General features: G+C 47.2%; 3 protein-coding genes and 1 pseudogene across 3 annotated transcripts; 2 read left to right on the top strand and 2 right to left on the bottom strand.

Moving 5' to 3' along the window:
* Positions 1-379: 379 nt before the first annotated feature.
* On the bottom strand, positions 380-3555 carry LOC112898014 (NAC domain-containing protein 35-like). The gene is made up of 3 exons (XM_025966427.1): positions 2911-3555; positions 2415-2683; positions 380-1319 (listed from the first exon to the last, which is right to left on the bottom strand). The coding sequence occupies exons 1-3, from the start codon at positions 3149-3151 to the stop codon at positions 732-734; spliced, it is 1098 nt and encodes a 365-aa protein (XP_025822212.1). The 5' UTR covers positions 3152-3555; the 3' UTR covers positions 380-731.
* Positions 3556-12411: 8856 nt separating this feature from the next.
* On the top strand, positions 12412-13843 carry LOC112896805. The gene has a single exon (XM_025964933.1). The coding sequence runs from the start codon at positions 12412-12414 to the stop codon at positions 13768-13770; it is 1359 nt and encodes a 452-aa protein (XP_025820718.1). The 3' UTR covers positions 13771-13843.
* A 32-nt stretch (positions 13844-13875) lies between these two features.
* LOC112896296 lies at positions 13876-18491 on the top strand (annotated as a pseudogene).
* Positions 18492-19047: 556 nt separating this feature from the next.
* LOC112896230 (cytochrome P450 88A1-like) lies at positions 19048-22608 on the bottom strand. The gene is made up of 7 exons (XM_025964151.1): positions 22230-22608; positions 20213-20969; positions 20042-20131; positions 19833-19911; positions 19624-19730; positions 19396-19517; positions 19048-19270 (listed from the first exon to the last, which is right to left on the bottom strand). The coding sequence occupies exons 1-7, from the start codon at positions 22493-22495 to the stop codon at positions 19168-19170; spliced, it is 1524 nt and encodes a 507-aa protein (XP_025819936.1). The 5' UTR covers positions 22496-22608; the 3' UTR covers positions 19048-19167.
* Positions 22609-26569: the final 3961 nt, after the last annotated feature.

The following is a 26569-nucleotide window of genomic DNA, read 5'->3' as shown; positions in this document are numbered from 1 at the left end:
GTGATGTACACTACACCGGTTCTTGCTGTGCTTAATGCATGCATCCAAGCTTATTAGCATAAATCCACATTCCACAATATAGTATATATATTGTAGCAGGTGAATGAAAAATATAATACTACTCGCTCATTATTCATTATATTGTAGCACTTCTGGTTTTCAGAACTTTGCCGATGAACCTATACGTATCACCATGCAAAAGGGCTTTTATTTCAAGAACCTAGAACATGACAATGCATATGAGTATATGACACACAATTGCAACGTGTACACATGCTCCATGCATGCCTTTATCATCATTTCATATCATGTAACCATAAAAGCTGTAAATGAATGCTGGAACAATAAATAAAGTTAGAATGATTATATCGGAACATATGCCTAAGGCCAGAAGACCAAATAATCTTTATTCCATCTCTAATAATTGCTTTATGCTACAAGGTCTGCATTTTCAAATAGAAATTGACATATTGTTACGTACAGCGTCATCTTTTCATGTGATGGAACTGAATAATAGTGGAACATATTGCATGGGACTAGAACTGCCTCATCCTATTCCATTACACATCTTAATTAACCATGCCCTAGCCCAAATAATTAAGTGTCTACACATGCATATGCATTCGTATTCATATATATATATAGAATACGTGCACGTGTGCCGGCATGCGTATGCTTCGAGCTAGCCCTAGATCATGCCTGCCTGCATATGTGTGCGTGCACTCAGAAAATCACTTGAAGCTTGTGCAAACCTTGGGAGACTCTAGGAGAGGGTTCCAGTCCCAAATCTTTTCCATGCTAGGAAAAGGAAGCAATGGGCCTTGTGACGATGGCAAGGGCTGGTTATTAGGGTTTACCTGGTTATTGTATGACCCACCAATTGCCCTACTCAGCTCATCTATTGGGATGGCTGCCATTGTAGTGGAGTTTGCATTAAGCAGGGCGTGTGTGGAAGAAGGCAGCATCGGTGGGTTGGCGTCCTTCAAGTGGTAGAGTGATGTACCGTCCTCCTCCGTCGACGTGGTGGAGCTAAGCGACGCGGTTGACAGGAACGCCATTGATATCTGAGGCGCCATTGTTGCTGCTCGAGCTGCAGCTGATGATGCCATGATGGTGTTTGTTCCACTGTATGGCTTGCTCATGTGAGCTGATGAGTGGGCACCGTCGAACATTGGTGCCAAGCGGGGCGACGCCGATGTCCGATGGTGCTTCTTTTCCATCGACGCTGCCGCCTTTGAGCCGGATGATCTTGTGGTGGTGGTGAGGTGAAAGTTGTCTTCAATCCCAGGACGTTTATACACTCGGCAAAGGGAAATCTCCTACATAATATGAAGATGAATCGATCAAGAATACTCCAAAATGAAATTGGTGTTCCTAAGCGCAAAAATGAACAACTAATGTATCCATGCAGTTAGAATGAGACTGAAAGTGTTCTTATTATACATCAAGTGATTTGATCAGAAATAAGTATATACATACACCCTGGTTATGAAACAAAGGAAGGCTGCAGCCAGCAAAAGAAGAAAAAGAAGAAGAGGAGGAGGAGATTATAACCTATAACATAACTTTGTCGTGACATTGGAAATTAAAAGTTCCAAGGGAAGAAGTATGTTATCTTTCATGCTACCCTAAACAAATAGGGATATATGACGAATTCAAAATATAAATAAATTCCATTTTAGCTAGATCATGTGTTTCCTTGCTTCTTGATACTGCTATTGTTTAATAATCATGAGTATGTTTTTCTCTTTTGAGTAGTTATCCCAGGTATGCACATCTTAAAAAGTATGTTGCAAACTTTTTGCATATGAAGGATGCTGGTGATGGATACTTCCAAAAAGGAAGGACAAGCCTTTGCAAAGGAAAGCTGAAGAAAAGAGTCACCGATCTGTGCAAAAATTGGGGGAAAATAAATCTTTTCAAGCTTCCTTCAAGTACTGAAGAAAAAATTGAGATGCACCAACTGCATGTGATGCAAATAGCCTAATTAAATTTGGAACGAAATTTGAAAGGGTATGTATAGATAGATCCACCTTTTTGTGGATCAATTAGCTCTACAAAAACCACGGAGATCTAGCTAGATCTTGCACATGCGATTCTACGCATCACTCTTAACACTTTTGTGTAACAGTTTGCCTATACACATGATTCCAGCCGGCAATCACAAACAGAAGCTAGCTAGCTAGCTAGCTAGCAATCATCAACCCAACTTCCAAAAAGTGAGGGGAAATTTAAGTGGTGGACACATCTTTCATACAACACTTTAAGCTTTTCTGGGATCTCAAAGAATTCAAAAACCAATCCAATTAAGGTAAAAAGAAACAGCCAGGGAAGAGCAAAATTTCTCAAGGAAGAAGAAAAATAAAATCATCTCTTCACATATTAGTACGTAGATGGGGAATTGCCTATATAACCTTTTGGTACCGGTCGGCCTCGCCATGAGGAAGGCGGTACTCGTTCATGATCCAGCTGCTCCTAAGTCCCTTGGGTGCTTTCCCCACATAGAACACCAGAGTCTTCTTCAGCCCGATGGACCGGTTGCCCTCAACGCGCACCATCCGATCTGCCCCTGTGGCCTTCCAGTAGCCTGATGGAGTGACCCGGTTCGGCCGGTCGCCGTTGCGGTACTTGCGGTCTCTTGGCACGTAGAAGAACCACTCCTTGTCCCCAATTGAAGCTAGAGCTATTGTTTATGTAGAGCATCCATGCATATATTAGACACGAATAAGTTATAAGCAAGCATCGCATGCATGAAAAATTAAAGTAATGGAAAAGGCAAAGGCTCACATGAAATCAAAATCAGTAAAGGGGGTCACATGCATGAAATCATGCCAGATCCCTTGTATACTTAGTAGTAGTAGCTCAGCAGGAGCTAGCTGGTTGGTAATAGCATTCACATGCGTTGCTTACCGGGGAGATCCCACGGGTCGTAGCGGTAGAGGTCGACCAGGTTGATGAGCTCGATGTTGAAGCGCTTGCCCTCCACCCTCCGGCGGAGGTAGAAGTCGATAAGCTCCTCCTCCGTCGGGTGGAAGCGGAAGCCCGGCATCACCATGTCGTGCTGCGCCTGCTGCTGCCCGTCGTCGCCGCCCGCGCCGCGCGCCATGCTGCCGTCGTGGTGGTGGTGGTGGTGATGGTGATCTCCCCCCATGCTCGACGGCGGCCTCGAGTCATTACCTCGCCTCCCGGTAGCCAGCCTTGCTTTATAGCAGCAGGAGAAGGGAGGGAGGAGAGGGGAGGAGGAGGAGGAGGAGTAGTACAAGACGACCAGCCCTAACTACACCCACACGCCACACAGAGAGACAGATCGAGACCCAACTAGACAAGGGGACGGCCGGCCGGCCTATACCGCTGCGGGGTGTGGTGTGGTCTTCTTGCTGGACGAATGAGGTTGATTGGTGCAAGTGGTGGTACCACTGGTGGTGAGAAGAAGCCTTGCGAGCTTGGGAGAGGAGAGAGAGAGAGAGAGAGAGATAAGAGAGGAGATTAGATACCTAATTAAAATTTATTTAGACAGCAATAATAAGATGAGGACCCATTGATATGTGCCGGTATTAATGGCTGTTACTTTTAGCTGAGCTAGGTACCTCGCCCAAGAATGAGAGAGAGAGAGAGAGAGAGAGAGAGAGAGAGAGAGAGAGAGAGAGAGAGAGAGAGAGAGAGAGAGAGATCACATCACATCTGTGTGTCAAGTAGTATAGCTAGCCCTGGTAAAAAAGAGAGAACGATATTGTTCGCCTGCTGTAGGAGGTTCTTATACTGTTGTTGTTACTAGCGACTAGTATAGCTATACCGCCTACAGGAAGGGGACCTCTCCAACGAAGAGACCTCAGCGGTGGCCTATAAATTGGAGCACTGCTGTAGTGCAGCTGACCCTTCGAGTGGCATGTCAAGTTCAGCTATAAAAATGTTTCTACTGTTTATGTGTGTAGCTAGAACTAGAAGGAAGCCAGCTAGCTCAATCGACTGTGCATCGGTGGAGTGGGACAGTGGCGGTGTTGCATGTATGCACCCTCCTTTATACATGCAATGCAATGGTCCCAGATCCAAACACACGGCCTGTGAGATGGATTCGCGTAGCTTTTTTCTGGCTCGTGTAGAATCATATGCACCAAGTTATGATCTTTATCTTCTGAATCTCTCTAAAAGAAAGAATTTCTAGTCCAAAACATTCATCTTATTCACGGAGGTGATAAAGATATGAAATAATTAAGAAGTTCATTGTTCATCTTTACAAGGGCCTGCCTATATATGCATCTTTACAAGTGAAATATTCAAACCGTTTCATTCAAATGTTGTGTCTTTGTTTCTTGAGGTATCAGAAAAATCAATAAACGTCGAGGAATCTGACAAATATATACACAAACGATAAATGAGGAAAACAAAATAACTAATCAAGAGATTAATACTCTCTCATTTCAAATTATAGGTTGTTTTAACTTTTCTAGATATATAGCATTTGCTATGCACATAGATATAAGTTATGTTTAGATATATAGGAAAAATTATGTATCTAAAAAAAATTAAAATAACCTATAATTTGAAATGGAGAGAGTAGCAAAGTAATTTTTCTAAAAAACTTGATTCAAGCGGAGAGACATCCCAAAGGCGTTGTTCGGAAGGTTGAGAAAAGATACCTAAAAGCCAGCTCTTATCCCATATTGGGACATAATTTCCAGAGGCCAGGTCTTTTTTAATTTGTTAGAACCAGGATTCAAGCCCTAGTTGGTTGTATTGCAATTGGATGACTTACCACCATGTGCTACAAGCATTTTTCATCTCTAATAATAATTAAATAGAAATTTTTGTAAATTAAAAAACTATACTACTAATAAAAAGGCACACTCAACTCGTACAAGTTGTCCTCTTGTGTTCACGCGTGCGTGTAAGCTATTGGATTTTGATCTGAAGGTAAGTACTACGCGTGCTCCTCCTATGCTTCGGACGGCCGGCCGATGACTCGAATAATCATGCTGGCCCAATTAATCCTTCAATTCCTGTCTACCTCAATAGATTTACACCACTTGAAAACTAAACCTAGTCTAGATTTCACTACTACAGGAATGATTTGCAGTGACGTCCAAGGTGGGTCAAAATGTAACCCACTCTTACAAATGGAGCGTGGCTACTGTAGCATCTGACCGCCCCTAGAAAAGTGCCCCTACAGATGGGCATTATTTTCAGGGGCGGGTGATGGTGTGACCCGCCCCTAAAAATGGTTCCACATAAAAAAATTTATGACTTTTTCATATGATCTCGGATGAAGTCAAACTTTATGTCAAAATAGTAGAGAATGATGAGATCTAAAACTTTATAGTTGACAATTTTTCATTTAAGGTCATTTAATAATCCAAAAATTATTATGAAACTATATATGGCTATAACTAAATAGTATCTCATACAAATCAAGTCATACTTTGAGATTTCTATAATCTTAATCTTTATATACACTGAAATATATTTAGCATATTTTTCATATCTACATTTCGCAATAACCATATTGTAGAAGTTTTACTTTTTAAATTTTTTTGTTATATGTAAAGATTTAAATGAATTTTCGGAATAAAGTAGAAAAATATTTTTAGGCGCCGTGGTGGCATCACCCGCTTCTTGAAATCCATTTCTAGGGCACCGGCCTCTAAAAATTAAGCCATCCCCAGCTTGCTCCCTGGTCCCACGTCATGATCAACGCCCCCTCGCCCTCCGCCAATCGCGCGCCACCGCGGCCTCTACACAACCCGCCTGCTTCCTTCTCTCTTCCTCTGATCCCCTCCCTTCCTCTCTCGATCCTCTGCTCTCTCGCCACGTCGCCCCTCCATTCTCTCCCCCACCACCCTCCCTTCTCTTCCTCCTCTCCCTCCCCCGCCGCCCTTCCTTTCCTCTCCCTCCCCCACTGGCCTTCCCTCTCCCGCCTGGCTAAGTCACGGCGGCTCGAGGGGGCTGCGACAGTGCGGATCGAGCCGCTCCTCCCTCGCCACCACCTCCCCTTCTCTCTCCCACCACTCAAAGCCATGGCAGCGTGAGGGGGACCATGGTGGTTCTAGGAGGGCTGCGTGGTGCGAGAGGGATAGCAGCGCGCGGGATGACCGACGTGGAGCCTCCGCGGCGCGCGGAGCTGCCGGTGTGGGGGAGCTGTTGGCGTGGGGGAGCTGCCCACGCGGGGGACGAGTAGTGGTTCGGCGCGGCATGGGGAAGCAGTGGCGGCGCGGCATGGGAGAGGGAGGCAGATGTGGCAGTGGCGGCCCGATCCGGTGGCAGGAGGCAGTGGTGAGCGCGCGGGCGGGTCTGGCGGCGAGTGCGCGGGCGGGTAGAACAGGCGGCAAGCGCACAGGTGGATTCGTCGGCGAACGAGCGTATGGGCAGATTCCGGCAGCAAGCGCACGTGCGGCAGCGATGCTCTCCGTCCCTGGCGGCACGCCCCGAGTTGGCGCGGGGGAGCAGTAACTGCCACGCGGGGAGCGGCGGTGGTTGCCAGCGGCCGATGATTTTTTTTATTTGATCTGTAGGGGCCGATCACGCCACGACTCACCCTTGAAAAACCAATTTTCAGAGGTGGGTCACCCCCTCACCCGCCCCTGGAAACTGGTTTTCAGGGGCAGGCGTGTTACCCGCCCCTGCAAACAGCATTTGTAGGTGCGAGAAGCAGGGGTGGGTACTACACCCGCCCCTACAAATATATTTTTACCCGCCCCTAAAAGCTGTTTTTTAGTAGTGTATGCACTAATAAGCAACTCTGATTTATTTGATTGATTGCCCCAGCTACCTTCTCCATGAATTCTTGGTATGTATATACATCTACTCCTGAACCGATAACTTTTCGGAAGTCGGTATGTATATATGGTGAGCAGGATCTTATTAGATACCAGGGATGTATCTATCTTTTTATGAAAAGGGAATGTATCAATGAAAATTATTTAATTTAACTGTAAAGAGATGATTAGGACTTGTTCGGTTAATCCCATATCAAGGGGTTTTTTTTGTAAGGGATTCAATCATCCCGTCCAATCCTCTTCAATTTCAACTAAACCTTTCACTCAAATTTTCCACTAAACCGAACAAGCCCTTAAATGGAAGAAATTTTGTATTTTTAGTTAATAGAGCCAGTTAGTTGGAACATGCATGTCTTGTAAACTCTGCACAGCCTACTATATATATACATGAGTATGCATGATTTTTCTGGTTTGTGGACACGGGTCGGCATTTACACCTAGTATGTCCTTGTGGGGAAGTCTTTCCATGCATGCCGGTAATTTAAGGCATGTGCCGCTGCTCGCTCCAGCTAGTGCGCCGTAGCACAATTAACAACAGTACACGACCAGTGTGGGTACAGTAGTAGCTAGCAGTGTCCTTGTGGGTTTTGGAGGAGGTTAGAACATCTCGGTCCATACTCCCAGTTGTACGAGCATGCATCACTGTGATCAGTCAAGGGATGCCCGCGATTTGTACTCATGATCATCTGTTTGTCGGCCTGTGTCTGCATCTGTTGCACATCGACAAGGGAAGAATTTTCAGTATGTGTGTGCAACTGTGTGCAGATGCTGTAGTCTATAGAGCTAGAGAGATGAATACTCGACTTACTATACCACGAGTCAGGTCAGACATGTATATACTTGTCGAATAAGTGGAGATAGCGGCTAAAAAGCTTTTTGATATGCTCATCACCATACAGCCATGCACTGATACAGTGCAGCTATCTCCATACTGATGTTCCCTTTGCACACCTACATACATGTGATCTTACAATTCGATCGAGGAACGAAACCTAATGATCTATATAAAGTTCCATGGCAAAAGGATCATTTTCCTAGATATCGGAATAAGGAATCATCGTTATTCATGCAATCATGAATGGTCGCTTCCAAAGCACATGCACCTTAACATGATCATGACATCGATGAGATATAGTTCCGTCACTGCAGATTGGATCTTCTTTTTCATCCCCTCTCTTTTTTTTCAAATTGTCATATCAATATATAGTTCTCACACTAAAAGGTGTAAAGGATAGTCAAGATCATGCAAGGTAAACAGAGTGGCTAGCTAGATTAGGAATACGTTGACATCCTATATAGATTGTCTGTTACATTCCGACCAGCAGATGTCTAGAAACGTATGCAAAGGACAAGAGAAAGGTAGAAGCTATAACAGGAAGCCCCTATTCTATCTAGATAGATGCATGCATGCATGGCCATCTCTTGGACTACATATTCATGTGCACGTATACGAAATTAACACTTCTATGGTGTTCCAATTATTCATAAGCGACTAATAACATTCTTGTTTATTTTTAAGCAAAACATGGATCTAAATAAATGGAATACAGTTAGACACTTCTATATAACCTCTTGAAGGATTATTCCCTACCTTACTTGAGGCTTCCTGGAAAAACTGATCGTGAACATCTTTTCAACAAGAATAGCTTCATTTCCTTTTACTACCGTGTTCTTCTATTTATCTCTTTGTCAAGCTACTTTTCTTTTTAATTAACCTTGTGTGGTAGCAGATAGATCATTTCATCTAAGATTATTAAACCCATGGGACAAAAAGCTTTCTTCCCAATAGTCAAATAATAGACTATTCCAAACATAATGTTAGCCCAAATTTTATGGCTGGCAGCTATTATTGCATCAAAGCTAATTAAAGTCAACGAATGTAACACTACTTGTTCGATCTCAACAATGATTCTCTGATTAGGGTAGCACATCTTTCATACTTTTTATGTATTCAAATAGAAATTGTTCTTTGCTACAGTTGTAGGCTATATGCATGCATTCGTTTCCAAGTAACAGACCTACATTATTACCATACTTTCTTAAACATGCGGGGATATAACTGATTTGCACGCATTTAAAATTTGCATCATTCAGAAAAAAAATACCAATCCATCTCAAGAAAATAACACATAAACCATATTGTTAATTGAGCAAGTTGCATACGAATCACCAGCTAGATCGAAGGCATTAATGGATGATAAATTCTTGTTCCTTCTTCCACATGATGCATCTTTCAAATTGAATTCGTCAAGCGGACTCCATACGGCAAGAACAGTCGCCACTCGGTTACGATATGCCAGGAAACACGTATATATGCGACAAAATATATGGGTGGCGTAGATTTTACTAGATCGCTATAGATTCTATAGCGAAAATCATGAAAAAAATTTGATCCTTGGAAATTTAATTGATTTCTTCGACCAACAATAAATGTCTCTATGAAAAGTTCAATGTATGTGTTAATATGTTGACTGTTTGAATAAGATGGCATAGTTATCTTAATTTACTTGAGATTGATCGATGTGACCTAGCAATCGCGCCGTACTTTTTGTGGATAATTGTATGCGTGAGCTGAACATAAGCAATTAACTATATAAGAAAAGTGCAGTAGAACACTTGGTAATTGTAACTTAGGTTACCCGCAAGGAAAATGTGGAGTCATGACCAGTCTCTCAATTAGATGCAAGTGTACAAAGTATCAAAGTAAAGTAGGTTTGCGCGTGCCTAACTTTTTTATTCTTTGCCACATATTCCAGTCCAGTTTCCACAAACACCTAGCATGACACTCTATATAGCTTACTTGTAAAAGAATCTGTTCCGAAATAGATTTCAGCAATTGGTAATAGTTACTACATGAAGAAAATAAGATGCGGCATGCATTGTGCTGCGTTCTTTGGTTCACATGCCCTTTCAAATGAAGAAGGGACGAACTGAAAATACACACAGCTATATATATATATATATATATATATATATATATATATATATATATATATATATATATATATATATATAGCTAGGTTAATTGGGCAACTACAGAAATAAGCGCAGCAGCATGAAATAAAGAAGGCATGCATCAGAGGTCGTCGACGATGGGATACAGGACGGAGCAGCGCGGCTGGCCGGCCGATCAGTCGGTGGGGGCAATTTAGTGAGTTCGGTGACCGGGTCCCACATGCGAGCATGGGAAGGAGACGCTTGCTTGGCTTTAATGCGGCACCGCATGGCGCATGGGAGAACCAAGCAGGGATGCCCTAGCGATCAGGAAGAGCGTTCCTATTGGTCCCCCATTGATGGATCCCCGGCCCGGCCCCGGCCGACTGATCGCGCGTCCTTCGATCTATCGATCTCTCACTGTCGTCATCTCTTTGCATTGTTTTTTTTTGGTGATCACAGTTCTTCTCCCATCCTCTGGAGGTCGATCGAGTACTCTAATCGCCGTGCTATTTTCGTTAGGACCTGGCCGGCAGATTGACCCTCTATACCTTATTCATTTCACTTTTTACAAGTTCTACAGATGTTACGAGTCATAGGCGCCAAAAAGAAAAGGAAGAAAAGATAAGGAAGAAGAAGAAGAGAAGCGCAGTCAACAACGACAGAGATTTGAAGAAAACAGCTAGCCTCGCTCCACCCCGGCACTAGTAGAAGCTAGCAGTGAGATCGATCTTGTAGAGAACAGGTACATACGGTGCTGCTTCAGTTGTGGTACGGTGTAAGCGAGAGCGAGCTAGCTAGCTCAATGTGCAATGCATTGCATGCTCAGCTGAGCTAGCTGTCCGTTGTTGCTATGGAGCGAAAGGGTTTGTACCTCGATGGTTGCAATGCCCTAGCAGCACCTCTCTATAGGTCCTGCATGCATGAGACTCCTTATGCAGCGAGTTTATTATGAGCTGGTTAAAAATATCCCTCGTTGTGTCTTCCCACAAAATAGTGGCACCATGTCGTACATGTTGTTCATTTAGGCCCTCCTATCAGGTAATATTTACAGTAGTTGCCAACTAAGATCATGGCCAGCCTAAATTATGGTGCAGCAGTATAAGATGAGACCAGAGTTGGAGAGATTTTCTGGACTGGTATGGCTAGAGTCTTCTCTACCTATAGGTGGTTTTCCCTCCCTGGCCAAAGTTTTTTTTTTGCTATTTCTTGGTGAAGAATTGTATTTGCTGCTTTTTAATAATACGCTACAATGATTCATGGTTTAGCACGCATGCAACGATGCAGTGTGTGTCCCACATGATGATGAAGAGACTGATGACACAAATTCCCTTACTTCATATAGAAAACGAGGAAGAGCACTCTCATGATAGATCAATGGAAGAGACCATAATATATACTTGGCAGGAGATTTGGATTCAAGGTTCTCTGGATTCAGACTATTGGGATAACAATGCTACTAGTACAACTTGTCAGTGGCAGTGGAAGCGAGCTAATTTTAACAGCATCGAAAATCAGTCCAATATCTCAACTATTAAAAGATGAAAATCTATGCATTACATGTATTGTGATAATCACAACAGGAGCACATCAACCATAACACACCGATTTAATTTAGCTTGAAAAGCCCTAAAATCGTGGTAAAACCTATAGGACCAAGTCGCCACCCAAATATCTAGGTAGCACCAGAGAAACTCACATACAAACACCCGTGTGGTTGCGGACCCGAAGCTTCACAACCTTGAGAGCGTATCTCTCCTGCCTGCTCTCTCTTGTATACAAGATCCTCTGTCCAGTCACCTTCTTTCCCCTCTCTTCCTTTCTTCACCTTGAGGCTTCTTCCTGTATGTGTTAGTGTCTCTCTGCTTCTACATTTTCAAATGAAAGGTTTCTTCTCATTCTCTTGTAAGCCATCTAAAATGCACACCAAGTTCGTTGCTTGCATACCTCAGGCTTCTTCATATTCTCTTGCTCCCTGCAAACTGGAACACATTGTTGTGAGTTGGGCTATTGGAGTAGGGTTTCTTCGATCCTCCGACCATCACGCCGAGCTGGCCGCTGGCCCGGCCCGGCCTGGTCGGTCAGCGCTTGTGGTCATCAAGTGGAATCCATCAAGTGTGGCGGTCCAGTTGGTGCACGCGCCGCCGCCACACGCATCGTCCTCTTAATTGCTGTCAACTATACGCGTGTGTGCACTGCAGTATACTGGAAGCAAAAATATTCTCTACCGGGCCGGCCGGCGAATCCTCCAAGCCCCATGACATGATACGTCGCCGGCCGGGCTGCCACGCTCCCTCCTCGGCAGCAGCTCCAAGCCCAGCATCCCTAGCTGTTGGCTGTTGGGCCTCGCCGCCAGGCCTGCTCTGTCAGCAGCAGCAGCCCGCGGCCTGGCGGCGAGCGCTCAGGTGGGTCGTCGTCGTGCACTTTGCGTGAACAAGCGCTCGCATCTCGGAGTGCGATCGACTCCAGCAGCCGAAGCAGCGCTACATTTGCGTGGATCGACCAATACATGTATGCATGCGGATGCATTCGTCTCGAAGCTTCCTCCTCCCCCTTTTCCGCGACGCAAGCTAGCTTAGCTAAGCTAGCCCACCCTACGATCCGGACGACGACGCCATTCCCACAGCTCCATGCCTCCTCCATTCTAGCTCACTAGCCGTCTAGCCGCACTGCGCTCCATTATCGGCGAGCCAGAGGGATCATCCATATGGAGGCCGCCGACCTCCTCCACGGCAACGGGAAGAAGCCGCCGCCGCCGCGGCGCCGGCGGTGGTGGCAGTGCAGCACGACGGCGGTCACGCTGCTCATGTTCCTGCTCACCAACACCGTCTCCATCGCCGTGTCCTCGGGGGCCGGGCCCACCCTCCTCCGCCGCTACAGGCCCGCCACCATCCGCCTCTGGGACGGCTCCGCGGCGCTGCTCGCGGACCTCAACGCCACGCAGGCCGTGCTCGACGCCAGCCGCGCCGAGCTCGCGGGGCTCTACGCCCGCGTCGGCACCGCCAACGAGCTCCTCCGCACGCTCCTCGACGCCATGGCGGCGCGGGACGGCGCCACGGAGCAGCAGCGGGAGCTCCTGGCGGCCGGCGGCTGGGAAGGGTGGAAGCGCGAGCTCGCCGGGGAGCTGAAGCTGGCCGTCGGGCCACTACACTTGCTGACGAACGCCAGACACGGCCGGAACGCCACCGGCGACGAGGCGGCCGTGTTCCCGGCTCTGGGCCACGCGTGCGTCCGCGTCCAGGACGACCTGGAGCGCTACATGGCCTACACGCCCGGCGGGGAGTGCCCGGCCGACGAGGCGCTGGCGCACCGGCTCATGCTCAGCGGCTGCGAGCCGCTGCCGCGGCGCCGGTGCCGCCCGCCATCGCCCAAGGGGTACGCGCACCCGCTGCCGCTGCCGGGGAGCCTCTGGGCCACGCCGCCGGACACCAGCGTCGTCTGGGACGCGTACCCGTGCAAGAACTACTCGTGCCTGCAGGCGAGCTCCTCCTGCGACGGCTGCTTCGACCTGCGCCGCGGCCGGGAGAAGGCCCGGTGGGCGCGCGACGACGGCGCGCTCTCCTACTCCATCGCCGCCGTGCTCGCGGCCCGGCCCAACGGCACGGTGCGCGTCGGCCTGGACCTCGGCGGCGGCGCCAGCGGCACGTTCGCGGCGCGGATGCTGGAGCGCGGGGTCACCGTGGTGACCGCGGCCGTGAGCGCCGGCGCGCCGCTCAACAGCTTCATCGCGTCGCGGGGGCTCGTCTCCGTGCACGTCAGCGCCGCGCACCGGCTGCCGTTCTTCGACCGCACGCTCGACATCGTGCACGCGGCGGGCGGCCTCGGCGGCGGACCGGCAGTAACCGGCGTGATGCTGGAGTTCGCGCTGTTCGACGTGTACAGGGTGCTGAGGCCCGGCGGCCTGTTCTGGCTGGACCACTTCCCCTGCTCCCACGCGCAGGTCAACGCGACGCTCGCGCCGATGCTCGGTCGCGTCGGGCTCAAGAAGCTCCGGTGGAACACCGGCCGGGGAAAGGAGAAGAACCAGTGGTACATCTCGGCGCTGTTGGAGAAGCCAATGGCATAAAAAAAATGTGGTTATAATAATCCTATTCTTATTATGTATTCTTACTTCGTTTCTACTACTGGCCTCTGACACTTTGCACCAAATCATATTGTTCTCTTGATTTTTACCTCACATTTTCCCCAAACCTTTGTGATTTTTTCTAGCAATTTTGGGAGCATTTTCCTACTCCCCAAAGGCCAAGAGGGAAAATCTCAAACGGGCCAAGCCCGTTAATAATTTCCCCATTCATAGTTTGGCCCACAAACTGAAGGAACGGCCCATCAAACGCCCCAGAAGGCCCAGACAGCTCTGCACTTGTCGTCCCCGCTCGCTTCCACCACCGCCGCTGCAGCGTCCGCCGTCGCAAAGCCACCCACCAGTAGCCGCCGCACCCGCCGCCTGACGCCACCACGCGGCAGCGGCGCGCCACCATCGGACGCCGCAGCCACCACCAGCGGCCGCACCATTCGACACCCAGACCGCGAGGGTGAGCCTTAAACCCTAGTTGTCCCCCCTCCCACCCCGATCGCCGAAGCCGCGGCGGCGCGACATGGAGGTGCCTCCGGAGAAGCTCGACGCCCTCGCGGGCTGGTTCGCCCAGTCCCTCTCCCTCGACGCCGCCACGCGCCGCGCTGCCGAGAAGAGCCTCTCCCCGGGCTTCGCGCTCGCGCTCTTCGGCCTCGCCGCCTCCCCGCGCCACGACCTCCAGGCCCGCCTCGCCGCCTCCGTCCAGTTGAACGGACTCCTCCGCCGCCACTGGCTCAAGCCCGACGCCGAGGCCGACGACCACCTCCCGGCCTCCGACTGCGACCTCATCAAGGCCAACCTCCTCCAGCTCCTCCTCGCCGCCCCGCCCCTCATCCAGGCGCAGCTCTCCGAGGCCCTCGCCGTCGCAGCGGCGTCCGACTTCCCCGCCAGGTGGGAGTCGCTCCTCCCGTCCATCGTGCTCTCCCTTGGCAACGCAGCCAGCGCGGCGGACATCGCCGCCATCAACTCCCTCCTCACCGCCGCGGCCTCGCTCTTCTCCCGCTTCCGCAACGCATTCGACAACAACGCCCTCCGCCTCGACCTCAAGTACTGCCTCGACAGCTTCGCTGCTCCACTCCTCGAGGTCTTCCTCTTCGCCTCCGGCCGCCTTCAGGAAGCGGCGACAAGGGCCAACCCCGTCGAGCTTCGCCCTGTGTTTGAGTGCCTTCGCCTCTGCAGCGAGATCTTCTATTCGCTTAATTCCATCGACCTGCCTGAGTTCTTCGAGGACCACATGCAGCAGTGGATGACACAGTTCCGGGCCTTCCTTACCACATCCTACCCACCGACTGTTGAGGCAGATGGTGCCGCGGATGCACTGCGTGCTGCTGTATGTGATAACCTGCAGCTCTATATGGAGAAGTATGAGGAGGAGTTCAAGGTGTACTTGAAGGAGTTTGTTGAGGCTGTGTGGGGGCTCCTCATGGTGCGGACCGCTTCGCCATCCCGCGGTCAGCTTGCGTGACTGTGATAAGGTTCTTGACTACAGTTGCCGAGAGTGTGCACCATGCATTGTTCGGGAGTCCTGAGGCAATGAAGCAGATTTGTGATAGTGTTGTCGTGCCTAACCTGCGGCTGCGGGACGAGGACGAGGAGGAGTTTGAGGGCAACTGGGTGGAATATGTCAGGCGTGACTCGGAGGGGAGCGATTCGGATACACTCAGACGGGCTGCGTGCCGGTTGCTGAGAGGGCTTGCCGCGAATTACCGGGACCAGGTGGCTACACTCGTGTCAGCTCAGGTCCAGCAGATGTTGGCTGCATATACAGTTGACCGGGCGAACAACTGGAAGGAGAAGGATGCTGCAATATACCTTGTCATTGCTCTTATGCAGAAGCCTGGTGCTACAGGTGGTGGGACACCCGTGGTTGACATGGAGAGCTTCTTTACATCTGTGATTGTGCCTGAGCTCCAGGCCCCTGATTGGCAGTCTGAGCCAATGCTGAAGGCAACTGTCCTCAGGTTCTTGAAGGAGTTCAGGGATCAGATTCCCAAAGCCACTGCACTGGCTCTGCTTCCAGGTGTGGTGAGGTTTCTGACACATGAGTCCAATGTTGTTCACTCATATGCTGCGACCTTCATCGAGAACCTGTTGATGATCAAGGATGCAGTCCCGGTACCAGGGTTGAACACATTGACCCGGTCTCAACGTCATGTTGCTGCTGATATCAATCCGTTTGCCCCACAGATCATTCAGAACCTGTCCACAGCCTTAAGTTTTCCTGATTCACATGAGAACCCCTATCTGATGAAGTGCCTGATGCGGGTGCTTGGGGTTGCTAATATAGCTGGTCTAATTGTTCATGAGATTACTGCTCGTCTTGTTGGTATTCTCATGGAAGTGTGCAATAACTCCAAGAACCCTGACTTCAACCATTACTTGTTTGAGGCTCTGGCTGCAGTGATTGGTCGGTCTGGTGAACAGGATCCAGCACTAGTACCTGCTTTTGAGGCCAGCCTCTTCCCAGTGCTCCAGAGGATATTAGTTGAAGACATCGCAGAGTTCTGGCCATATGCTTTTTAGATATTTGCACAAATTGTCTATTTGAGCCGCCCACCGCTCTCGCCGAATTACATGCAGCTTTTTGGCGTCCTTCTCAGCAATGCCACTTGGGACTGACCACCATGTGTTCCTGCCTTGGTTCGTTTGATGCGAGCATTCCTTAGGAAAATTCCAAATGAGCTAAACCAAGAGGGCAGGCTTCCAAATATCTTAGCAATATTCCGTAGTCTCCTCTCACGAAGCAGCACTGAAGATTCTGCATTCTACATGCTTAACACGCTAGTGGAAAATGTAGGCTTTGACATTATGAATCCTTACATAAATGAGATATGGAGTTCTTTGTTTACTCGGCTACAGACTAGACAGGCAGTGAAGTTTGTAAATTATCTAGTGGTCTTCATGTCCTTAGTGCTGATCAGATACGGATCAGGTGTTCATGTCAGTTCCATTGATGCAATTCAGCCCAATCTTTTCACCCAAATCCTTCAGCGTTTTTGGATTCCCAATCTTAAATTGATCAAAGGGGCTCTTGAAGCTAAGCTGACAGCAGTTGCTTCAACAAAGTTGCTTTGTGAGTCCTCAGTGCTGTTGGATGCTGCTGCAGTCGAGTCGTGGGGCAAATTACTTGACAGTGTTGTCATGCTGTTGTCCAGAACGAATCAAGATGGAGCACAACAAGAGCGAAACGATGGTGCTGATGCAGTGGATTTTCAGAAGATATCGGGTTATTCTGTCTCATTTGTACGGCTTCAGTATGCCGGAAAGAGTGAAGATGATCTTCTGAAAGAAGTAAATGATCCAAAACAGTTTCTGGTCACATCCTTGGCCACACTTTCTGCACAGTCTCCTGGGAGGTTTGGTCCTGTCATTGAGCAGCATGTGGACTCAGCGAACAAAAGTGCTCTTCTTCAACTTTGTGCAGCCTACAATGCCAACATTGTCTAGGTAAACAGCTTCTGGGTTCCTTTCAGTTCATTTTGTACTCGTTCATTTTAATGCTGTTCATTTATTGCCTTGAGACATGGTGCCGCTACTTGATGTTTATAAGCATTTTTCACCATATGATACCATTTTGTTCTGTACGTGCCTGCTCCCAAAAACATTGAATGCCATGTAAGGTTATTCAGGAGGCACAGCTGTCACCATCTGCAAAAAAAACATCTCATTAGGGACATGTATCAAAATCTCAATTAGCTGATGCCATATTCAATTTTTTTGACAACTTAAACATATATCTGCTCCAAGTATGTAACTGAGGCCTTGTTCTTTGTAGAATTCGATATATTCATATCCATTGTGAATAGAGTTGTCATTAGTTGCTACTGAACATCTCTTATATGTTCTTTGAGATGAGCTATTCATGACTAAGTTAATTATTTTTTTTCTGTATAGGACTGTAGGAATTGAATGACTACTTATCTGAACTTGAAAAGATTGAAGAAATTCAAATGTCTTGAAAAACCAATATATGATGTTGTTCTTGAGGACCCCAATTATATAGCTGTCTTTCCGGAACAATGACTAAGTTGGGTCAAAATGTAATAAATCAATATCAAAATGGAATAAGCATCTAATTTTTTCATGCTTGCAATAGAGCTTTAGTCCTTTTGAGATGCAACTCCTTTGTAAGACGAGAAATACCATAATTTTGGGTAGAACTGATTGGTTTTTAAAAAGAATCAGGATTTGCTGCAAAACTTGTAGTCTTATTTTAATTGGCTGAGAACTTGCATGGCTTTGGTAATCTTGTGGGCTCTAATCTCTTCACCCAAAATTTCAGGAGCCAATCTCGTTGGAAGGCATTTGCGTTGTTGTTCAAGATTTCTTGTCAAAAGACCAGTCTCTGCGAGTTGCCTAACTGTCAAGCTTTTTCGGCCTCACAGAGGTGTTGGTTGGTCGTGGGATGGGTCATGGGTGGATGTCGAACCATGCAGAAGAAAAGAAATATTGAGAGCGTTATGGAGGGTGTGTCATTTGATCGAGGATTTTTTTTTGGTCCTCGAGGCAGAGGTTCCTTTTTTGGGGGAAGTATATTATTGGTCCAGTCGGTATGTTGGGAACCACGCGCGTGTGTGTGTGTGTTGTGTGCGTGTGTCAGTCCTGGATCCTGATGGCCGCTGGAACATACTGTAATTTTGTCTGCCTGGCTGCAGCTCAGGGGGAAAAAATGGTATTCTGCGGATGCATTGGCGGGATCCTCAGTCAAGTCAAAACCAAGCATGCTTGAACTGAGTGAATTGTTTAGTTTCCTTCTTTCTGGAAGGAGAGGTGTTTATTGTCTTCAACCTTGCAATTGCTTTCTGCGTGATATTGGTCGATAAAAGTCGTGTTTTACTGTTTTTTCCCCCTGCTGCTCCTTTGAGGAGTATATGCATCTGCATTGGCGTTTGAGCTCCTTTAATATGATTCATCTGAACCAAGTACACTTTAGTTGCCTTACAGGTATTCAAATTGTCACCTTGTGATTCTTCTCAATATCCTAAAATGCTTATATTTTGTGATCGAAATGAGCTGGAAAATACACAAACATCTATACCATCAAATTAGTTTCATTTCCAGCGTTGAATATATTTGATTTTGCATTTATTATGTATTATACTTATTGTTGGGAGAATTAGAAAACTCTCTCCGTCCATTTTTTTCTATCTAGGGTGCATGTGAGTAGTATCATTGCAGCCCTTGTTAAATCTCATTGTCTGTGACAAGGAGATCAAGAAGAGCAGCGAAACAGCTAGTTGAGCAACGAAAGGAGACTGTCACAGAGGCACATTGCTGAAGCATAGACAATGTCATGTAACGCTTCATTTCTTGCTTGTTTTATTTGTTTGCGCAGACAGCGGACAACAGTCCGGCCCTTTCCGGGCCCAGCTACCTAGGTTCCATCAGAACTCAGTAATCGTCCGAGACTTTGGTGATCTTGGCCAAGCAGTTGTCCACCGGCCTGGGGTGGGGCAGGTACCTCACCCGGCAGTTGGGGTTCGTCCTCGTCAGCCTGCATCCAAAAAGTTCAGCAGATCATGAAAAGGAAAACATGCTTGCATTGTTCAGGTGAAGTGTCATCTGAACAGCAAAAACACTTGTGGTTTCTTCAAGTAGATCCTGGATGGAAGAAGTTACCTGTAGCCGAGGAGGAAATGGTGCAGGAAGACGGAGATCTCCAGCTTGGCGAGATCGTTGCCGGGGCAGAGCCTGGCGCCGAGCCCAAAGGAGAGGAAGGTGCCGGCTCTCGGCGAGTGGCCCTGAAAGGAAATGGATGGAGATAGTTTGAGCTTCGTCATGCCATTGCCATCATCTGTTTATTCAGAGAATGGCAACGGTGCCTCTGTTGCTGGAACAGTACAGTACCTCCCATCTTGAGGGGTTGAACTTCTTGGGGTCAGGGTACACCTGAGGGTCCATGTGCACGCTCCGGTACCACAGCTGAACCTTCCAGCCCTTGGGGATCAGGAACCCTGTTTGGAAGAGACATTCATGCACAGAGTTTCAGTGGGTTTATTCAGGCACAAATGATCGAGCACTCTGGAAAGAATACATGTGAGGTTTCTGAATCGCACCATTCACACAGACGTCTTTGGTCGCCTGACGGAAGGACACGAAGGAGATGTTGACGAGGCGCAGCGTCTCATCGATCACCTTCAGATAGGAGTTCATCAGTACAATTTTGCTGGTTGGTTGCATGACGCTGTCAAAGATGGAATCTGGTCTGCTCACAGCTGAGCTGAGTGAGCTACAATATGATGCCTTTGCTAAAAAGACACGTTACCTGTGAGAGGTACTCCATCTTCCTGAAGTCTCGCAGCGTCAGCCCCTGCTGATTCGCCGGAATGCTCCTCACGATCGCCTCCTGCTCCGCCTGCAACAACAAGGTGACTGATCAGCAAATGTCGTTTAAGCTGAAAAAGATTCAGTCTTTTCATGATTGTAAATCCAGTACCTTCGCCTTTGCAAAGATGTCGGGATTCTCCTGCAGGAACACGGTGGCCCACATGGTGATGTGGCCGGAGGACTCGTGCCCGGCGTTGAGGTACATGATGAGGATGTCGATGATCTCGTCATCGTCCAGCCTCCGCCCACGCTCGTCCTCCGCCTCGATCAGCCGGTCCATCATGTCCATGCTGCTGGAGCGCGTGAACCCCTTGGCCGTCGACGCCCGCCGCTCGTCCAGCACGCCCTGCAGCACGGAGACCAGCCTCCGGCGCGCCCCGAGCGCCCGCCGGTACGCGAACCCGGGCAGGTTGATGGCCATGGCGCGCATCCCGTAGTTGAGGTCCGTGTAGCTCCGCTCCAGCGCGCGCATGGTGGCCTCGCCCGCGCCGCCCAGGAAGATCTGCACGATGATCTTGAACGTCATCCGCCGCAGCTCCGTCAGGAACGCGACCTCGCCGCCGTCCGCGGACGCGCCGGCCCACGCGCGCAGGGACGACCTGACGGTGCGGTCGATGAAGGGCAGGTACGCGGTGAGCGCGTCGAAGCCGTTGATGGGCGCGGCGGTGAGCTTGCGCAGGCGGCGGTGCTCGTCGTAGGGCATGGCCACGAACGACTTGGGCCCGATGAGCGCCACCGTGGCCTTGGGCCACCCGGTCACGAAGCTGTCGTCGTCCATGAGCACCTGCTTGCACGCCTCCGGCGTCGCCACCAGGATCGTCGGGCTGCTGAACATGAAAGTTCGGTACACGCCGGTGCGGCCGAACCTGCATGCCAAGTTCCCAAAAATGGCGTCCAGATTAGAGTAATTTTTAACCCAGATACTATACCTAATAAAGAGAGCCGCAGAACATATTCGTGTATGAATTAAATACTTCTTAGCAAATCACCATCAGTTGAAAACCAACAGATTACCTGACTACTCATATCATCAATATCTAACTCGCTTTGGACGGACCGACACTCGACGACGATGAAGAACCGACAGATACAGATTTGGAGGGCACCAAACCACACACTTGTCCAGTCTAGGAAACTAGAGACGATTCCACACAACAAATGGACTATTAAACAACAAGTTAAACTTTTCTTTTGCAAGGAAAAAGGATAGGCAAGATAAGCAAAGCAGCTGCTTTTGACAGCATATGGACGGGGAATCAGGGGTTCGATGAGGTAGGTGCCAAGCAGGGCATCATCCGGTGTCGATAGCAGAGCATGGCACAATCTCTGAAGATTTGGACATGCCAAAGATGGAATCTGCTGAATGCTGGATGGCATGGGAGAGTGGTGGAGGTGGTGGAGATCATCAACCGGACATCTCTTTTTGGGCAGTGGGGGCAGCGCCAGCAAGCATTCCTCCATGCTTCAGATCAGCCAACACTGACTGACTGACTGGCTGGATCACTGCACATGTTCCTGAGCTTACAGCATGCAGCATCCTGACAGAAATCGGTGACAGTGATTCACTGACTACTGTGTATGAGTAGAAGCAGGATATCGTGGCGTCATCAGGTTCAGGCTTCCCCTACCGTAAAGGCCATTTCTTGCATGCTTGTAGCATACACACCCAAAAATTATTAGGGATTTTGCATGCTGTGTAAACAATCGAGGGCGCACAAAGAACTGGAGACAGAAACAAGTTGGAGGAAAAGGAAGAGATGATCTTGAAGCCACTCTGTGAGTGCCGGCCTGCTTGAGGTCCAGGGGCCAGGTTGAAGAGTCTTCCCTCCCTGTTGTGTGTGCTTGCAGATGATGCATGGCTAAAAGGGGGGCATCTTTTGGGTGCATTACCCAAAAGCATCCATTTGATTGCACTAGAGAGTAGACTACTAGAGAGAGGGAAAAGGAGAGAGAGAGAGATGCCAGGACAAGAAGATTTCATCCACCAGTACCAACAGCAATCTCGTAGAAATTCGTCAGGGGTAGAGTGGACAGCAACTGTCTGACACCTGCACGATGACTGCGGGCAGATGGCTGTGGCAGGCATTGATGCGCAGGGGAGAGAGGGCGGTTACTGGATTACTGACCGGCGGATGAAGGAAGCGACGAAGGCGTCGGGCTTGCCGGACTTGAAGGCGCGGAGGAAGGCCCACATGGCGCCGATGAAGGGCCACCCCATGTCCCCCGGCGGCAGCCGCGCACGCCGCGCCGCGCCCAGCGACGCCTCCCTGTACCACCCGTGGAGCGCCCGCGCGGCGGCGTCGAGGAGGAGGAGCACGGCGCCGCCGACGAGCACCACGGCCGCCGCCGCGGCCCACCACATCGCTGCCGGTCCCGCCACGCCCTCGCCCATCTCCGGCACGGTTCCCGGACGCGCCGCTCGCGTGCAAACTCTCGGAGCACCCGGCGGAACCGACGACGAGACAAGGATGGCGAAGAGGGCGAAATGGAACCGTCGTCTGGGTCGGCCGCTCGCTCCTCGCTCTATAAACTCATGAACCGCGCTGCTGTGGGGGCCCACAGGTACACGTCGGTGCATGGTGGACCAGGCGTACGCATTCCTCTTGTGGATAAACTCTCGGAGCACTAATCCCAATGCATATGGATTTACATGAGTTGTTATGGCTTTTTTACGTACTTAATTTTTACCATTTACTCAATTTTTGTCATTTATCTTGATATAATATGCGTCTAGATACATAGAAAATATTTTATACTACGAAAAACAGCTCCATTCCAATGACAGATATGAGTTTTCTATGATTGGACTCATATGCAAGCTGGATTCTGTGACGCTACAGTTTTATCCTCTCTCTCCTTATTAGTTTATTGCTAAATTTGTAAAAAGAATCTTATATGATATCTAAACATTTTATCTATGATAGTAGAATCAACACGAGTTTCGTGCCCAAACCGCATCTCGCAATGATACAGTTTTCTCCTGTATCCTTATTAATTTATTGTTAAATCAGTAAAAGATCTTATAGGATATCTAAATGTTTTTTCTACGACGGCAGACTCAACACGAGTGTTACGAGAAAACAGCTCCAATCCAGTACTCCTTCCGTTTCAAAATATTAGATTATTTTAGCGAATCTAGATGCATAGATTTTGCAATACATTTAAATATACATTGTGTCTAGATTCATAGCAAAAATTATACATCTAAATTTGCTAAAACGATCTACAGTTTGGAATGAAGAGAGTACTAGCTAAGCATTTTAATGGTTGGAGCATGCCCAAGGTGGATTCCATGATGTTACAGTTTTCTCCTCTCTTTCCTCATTAATTTATTGCTAAATTCATAAAATTTTATGTAATATCTACTCCCTCCGTTCCAAAATATAAGTCATTCTAGAAATTTTAGGACAGATTAACAAGAAGGTAAAATAATCATATTTGCCCCTATTTATTACCCATATTTAGCAATAGTTTGTTCTTACATGCACATGCATTTTCTGAATAGAGTAAATAGGTAAAGGGACCTATTTTCTGAGACAAATTTTGAATTCTAGAATACCTTGCTTTTTGGGACAGAGGGAGTAAGTGTTTTGTCTATGACAATAGACACGACACAAGTATCATATGAAAACAGCTCCATTCCAATTCTAGCTGCGCTTTCTAATTACTGTGTCTGATACTACCAACTGGGATTAGCATAAGAGATTTTTATTATAGATTTTATTTAAAAAATCTGTTAGCGAATTAAATTAACCAGATTAATAATTTTAATTCAAAGAATACAATACAGCTCTTGGTGCTTTGTTGCTCGAGTTTATAATCATAAAAGATGTTTGTATTTTGTATGTATTGGCCGGCCGGATGGCTTGCACAGTCATCATGCGGCCGGTTTTGTTTTTTCTTCTCAACGCTGCATAGTGCACACCCGCCAAGTGTTGCCGAAACACACGCATGCGTCCATGTGCACGTACGCGTGTGCTTCCTTGTCTAGTTGTTACTTTAGTTTCGTATATATGATGGAGAGAGAGAGAGAGAGAGAGAGAGAGAGAGAGGGGAACGGCCGGGTTCATGCGTGGAGTCGGTTCTTTGTTTTCTTTTCTAAAGGATCAGGCTTTTTTCACGATGGAAAAAGGACCCGTAATAACATTTATGGTACAGGACCAGGCATTTTCACACGACGTTGGAGCCGCTCTCTTACGAGGAAGCTAGATTTATTAGCCCAAAGGATTCTAAATAAAGCATGCGTTGCTAAAAATGACCTGGCGATCTGGACAAGAGAGAGAGAAATCATACGAAGATACTGCTGGGTGATGGGATCCGTTGTGAAAAAGTAGCTTGTTGTTTCTCGACCTTTTGAGGAGCATCAAGGTACAAAATATCTCAGTGGCTAGCTAGCCAGCCAGCAGGAATGACTGGTGTGGAGACTTGAGGGTACAAAAAAGTGATGAGACGGACTCTTGGCGCATCGTACGTGAGAAAAGGATCGTGTTTGTGTCGTAGCGACGAGCTCAGTGTACTGCGTACATGACCATAGCCTTCATGGTACGTGTCGGCACTCGCCGGATCACACCGTAACGGTGATGTTCAAGTAACGATACTGACATGCCTTTTTCTTTCACGTCGTAGTAATGGCGAACAATTCCAACTGCTAAAGTCTGTGAGCAGCAGCAGTGCATCACGTGGATGGTGAAATTTCGTAGCTTCGCATCTATATATAATTATTTTAATACAATAATATTAAAAAATCACAATGTTCGCCAATAGAATCTAGAAATTCCCACGTTAATCGAAGAAAGAGAAGAATATACACCATTAAATTTTTTTTAAGATCTAACAATCTAAACTTACGTAAAGAGTTCATATTTAATACGACCAACAAATATATAATTTTAGAATTAAAAAAATAAGTTGAAATCGGAAAAAAAGAAGAATATACACCGATGGTCTAAACTTATCTAAAAAGTTCATATTTAATACGACCAATAAATATACAATTTTAGAATTGAACAAATAAACAGAAAACTTCCGCTGTCATGTGCTTCTATCAACAATCATAACTGTCCATTAGATAGATGAATTACGTACTACCAAATATAAGCCATTACCAACTTTGGAGTCCATCTAAATATAGAATAGTCCATCTCCAACTACACGTTTTGGTGGAAAAATCATGAGCTCAAGGAAGGAGACATGAAGATGCTGAACTTCAGGTGTTGTTATACCTGATCATGGGTAGGGTGACCCGACAAACTCGACCCGGTCAATATGCGAGCTGGGCTGAGGCCGAAATTTTCAACCCGCAACCAAAATCGGGTCGAGCACAGGCTAATTTTTTGACCTAAAACCCGAAAACTCGACCCGGCCTTAAAATTACGCATAAAAATTCAGGTTTAACCCGATCTGACCCCCATCCAAGCTGACCAGATTACGTGACGGGTTAGGTTCAGGATATCCGGCTCGGTGTTCGGGTCGGGCTAGGTTCGCGCTGAAGAAAATAATACCTGATTTTTCTTTGACCTGATCCGAACCCAACCCGACCCGGTCTATGATCAGATCTAGGTGCCATCTACCACGAATTTGGCCATGAGCTGGCCATAAGCTTGATGATAAGTGAGCCACACGCATGCGCATGCGCACGCACACACGAAGTTCGTTAAATACGATTGATATATACTTTAACTTGAAATTAGAACAATAAAAATTTTAACTTTTATGATAATCTATTGGTCTAGAATAATCAAAAGAGTTTGGTGAATATGATTAATATATACTTTAAATTGAAATTAAGTTAATAAAAAAATTGTAGTATTCTAGCTGAATTTAGAATAAAATAAAAAAATTCATGTAAACAAATAAATAAATAACTAATTATAAGAAAAATAATGAAAAATTAGTATTTTAGATTCCATTGATACTTGGAAGCAAATTACTTAACTGAAAAGTAAGGTACATAAATTTTTCATGCTATTGCCACCACCAATGTTCCTTCCTTTGCTGCTTTTACAATAACCAGTTAACAATAACCTCGATTACGTATGTGTACCATTTGCTTAAGTAGTTGTTCGGCACTGGAGAGTACATCAACTATGTCGTGGCAATTCCTCCATTTTAACCTTCAATTTTACTATAGTGTTAGTTTGAAAAACTGTAGAAAGATGCATACTTCTGTTTTACAAATAAACAAATATTAAATATTATAAATCAACCCTCATGGATGGGTAGCTCAGTGGTGGCTTGACCATGGCATTCATTGTTCATCATATTGTCAACATTTCAAACACCAATGTTGTTAGGGTCTGTTTGCTAGATCTTCTTCAATAACTTCAACAACTTTTAATGAAATTCTACTAAATAAGTAAAAGTAAAATGGCTTCCGCAATAACACGACTAAAGCTCCATAACGGCTTACAATAGAGAGCAGGAGATAAAAAAAGTGGCTTCACCGCCTTCTCCTGCCTCCTCAAGC

The sequence above is a fragment of the Panicum hallii genome, chromosome 6 (assembly GCF_002211085.1).
Source record: "Panicum hallii strain FIL2 chromosome 6, PHallii_v3.1, whole genome shotgun sequence".
NCBI classification, from domain to species: Eukaryota; Viridiplantae; Streptophyta; class Magnoliopsida; order Poales; family Poaceae; genus Panicum; species Panicum hallii.
This window is presented reverse-complemented; position numbering and strand designations above follow the sequence as displayed.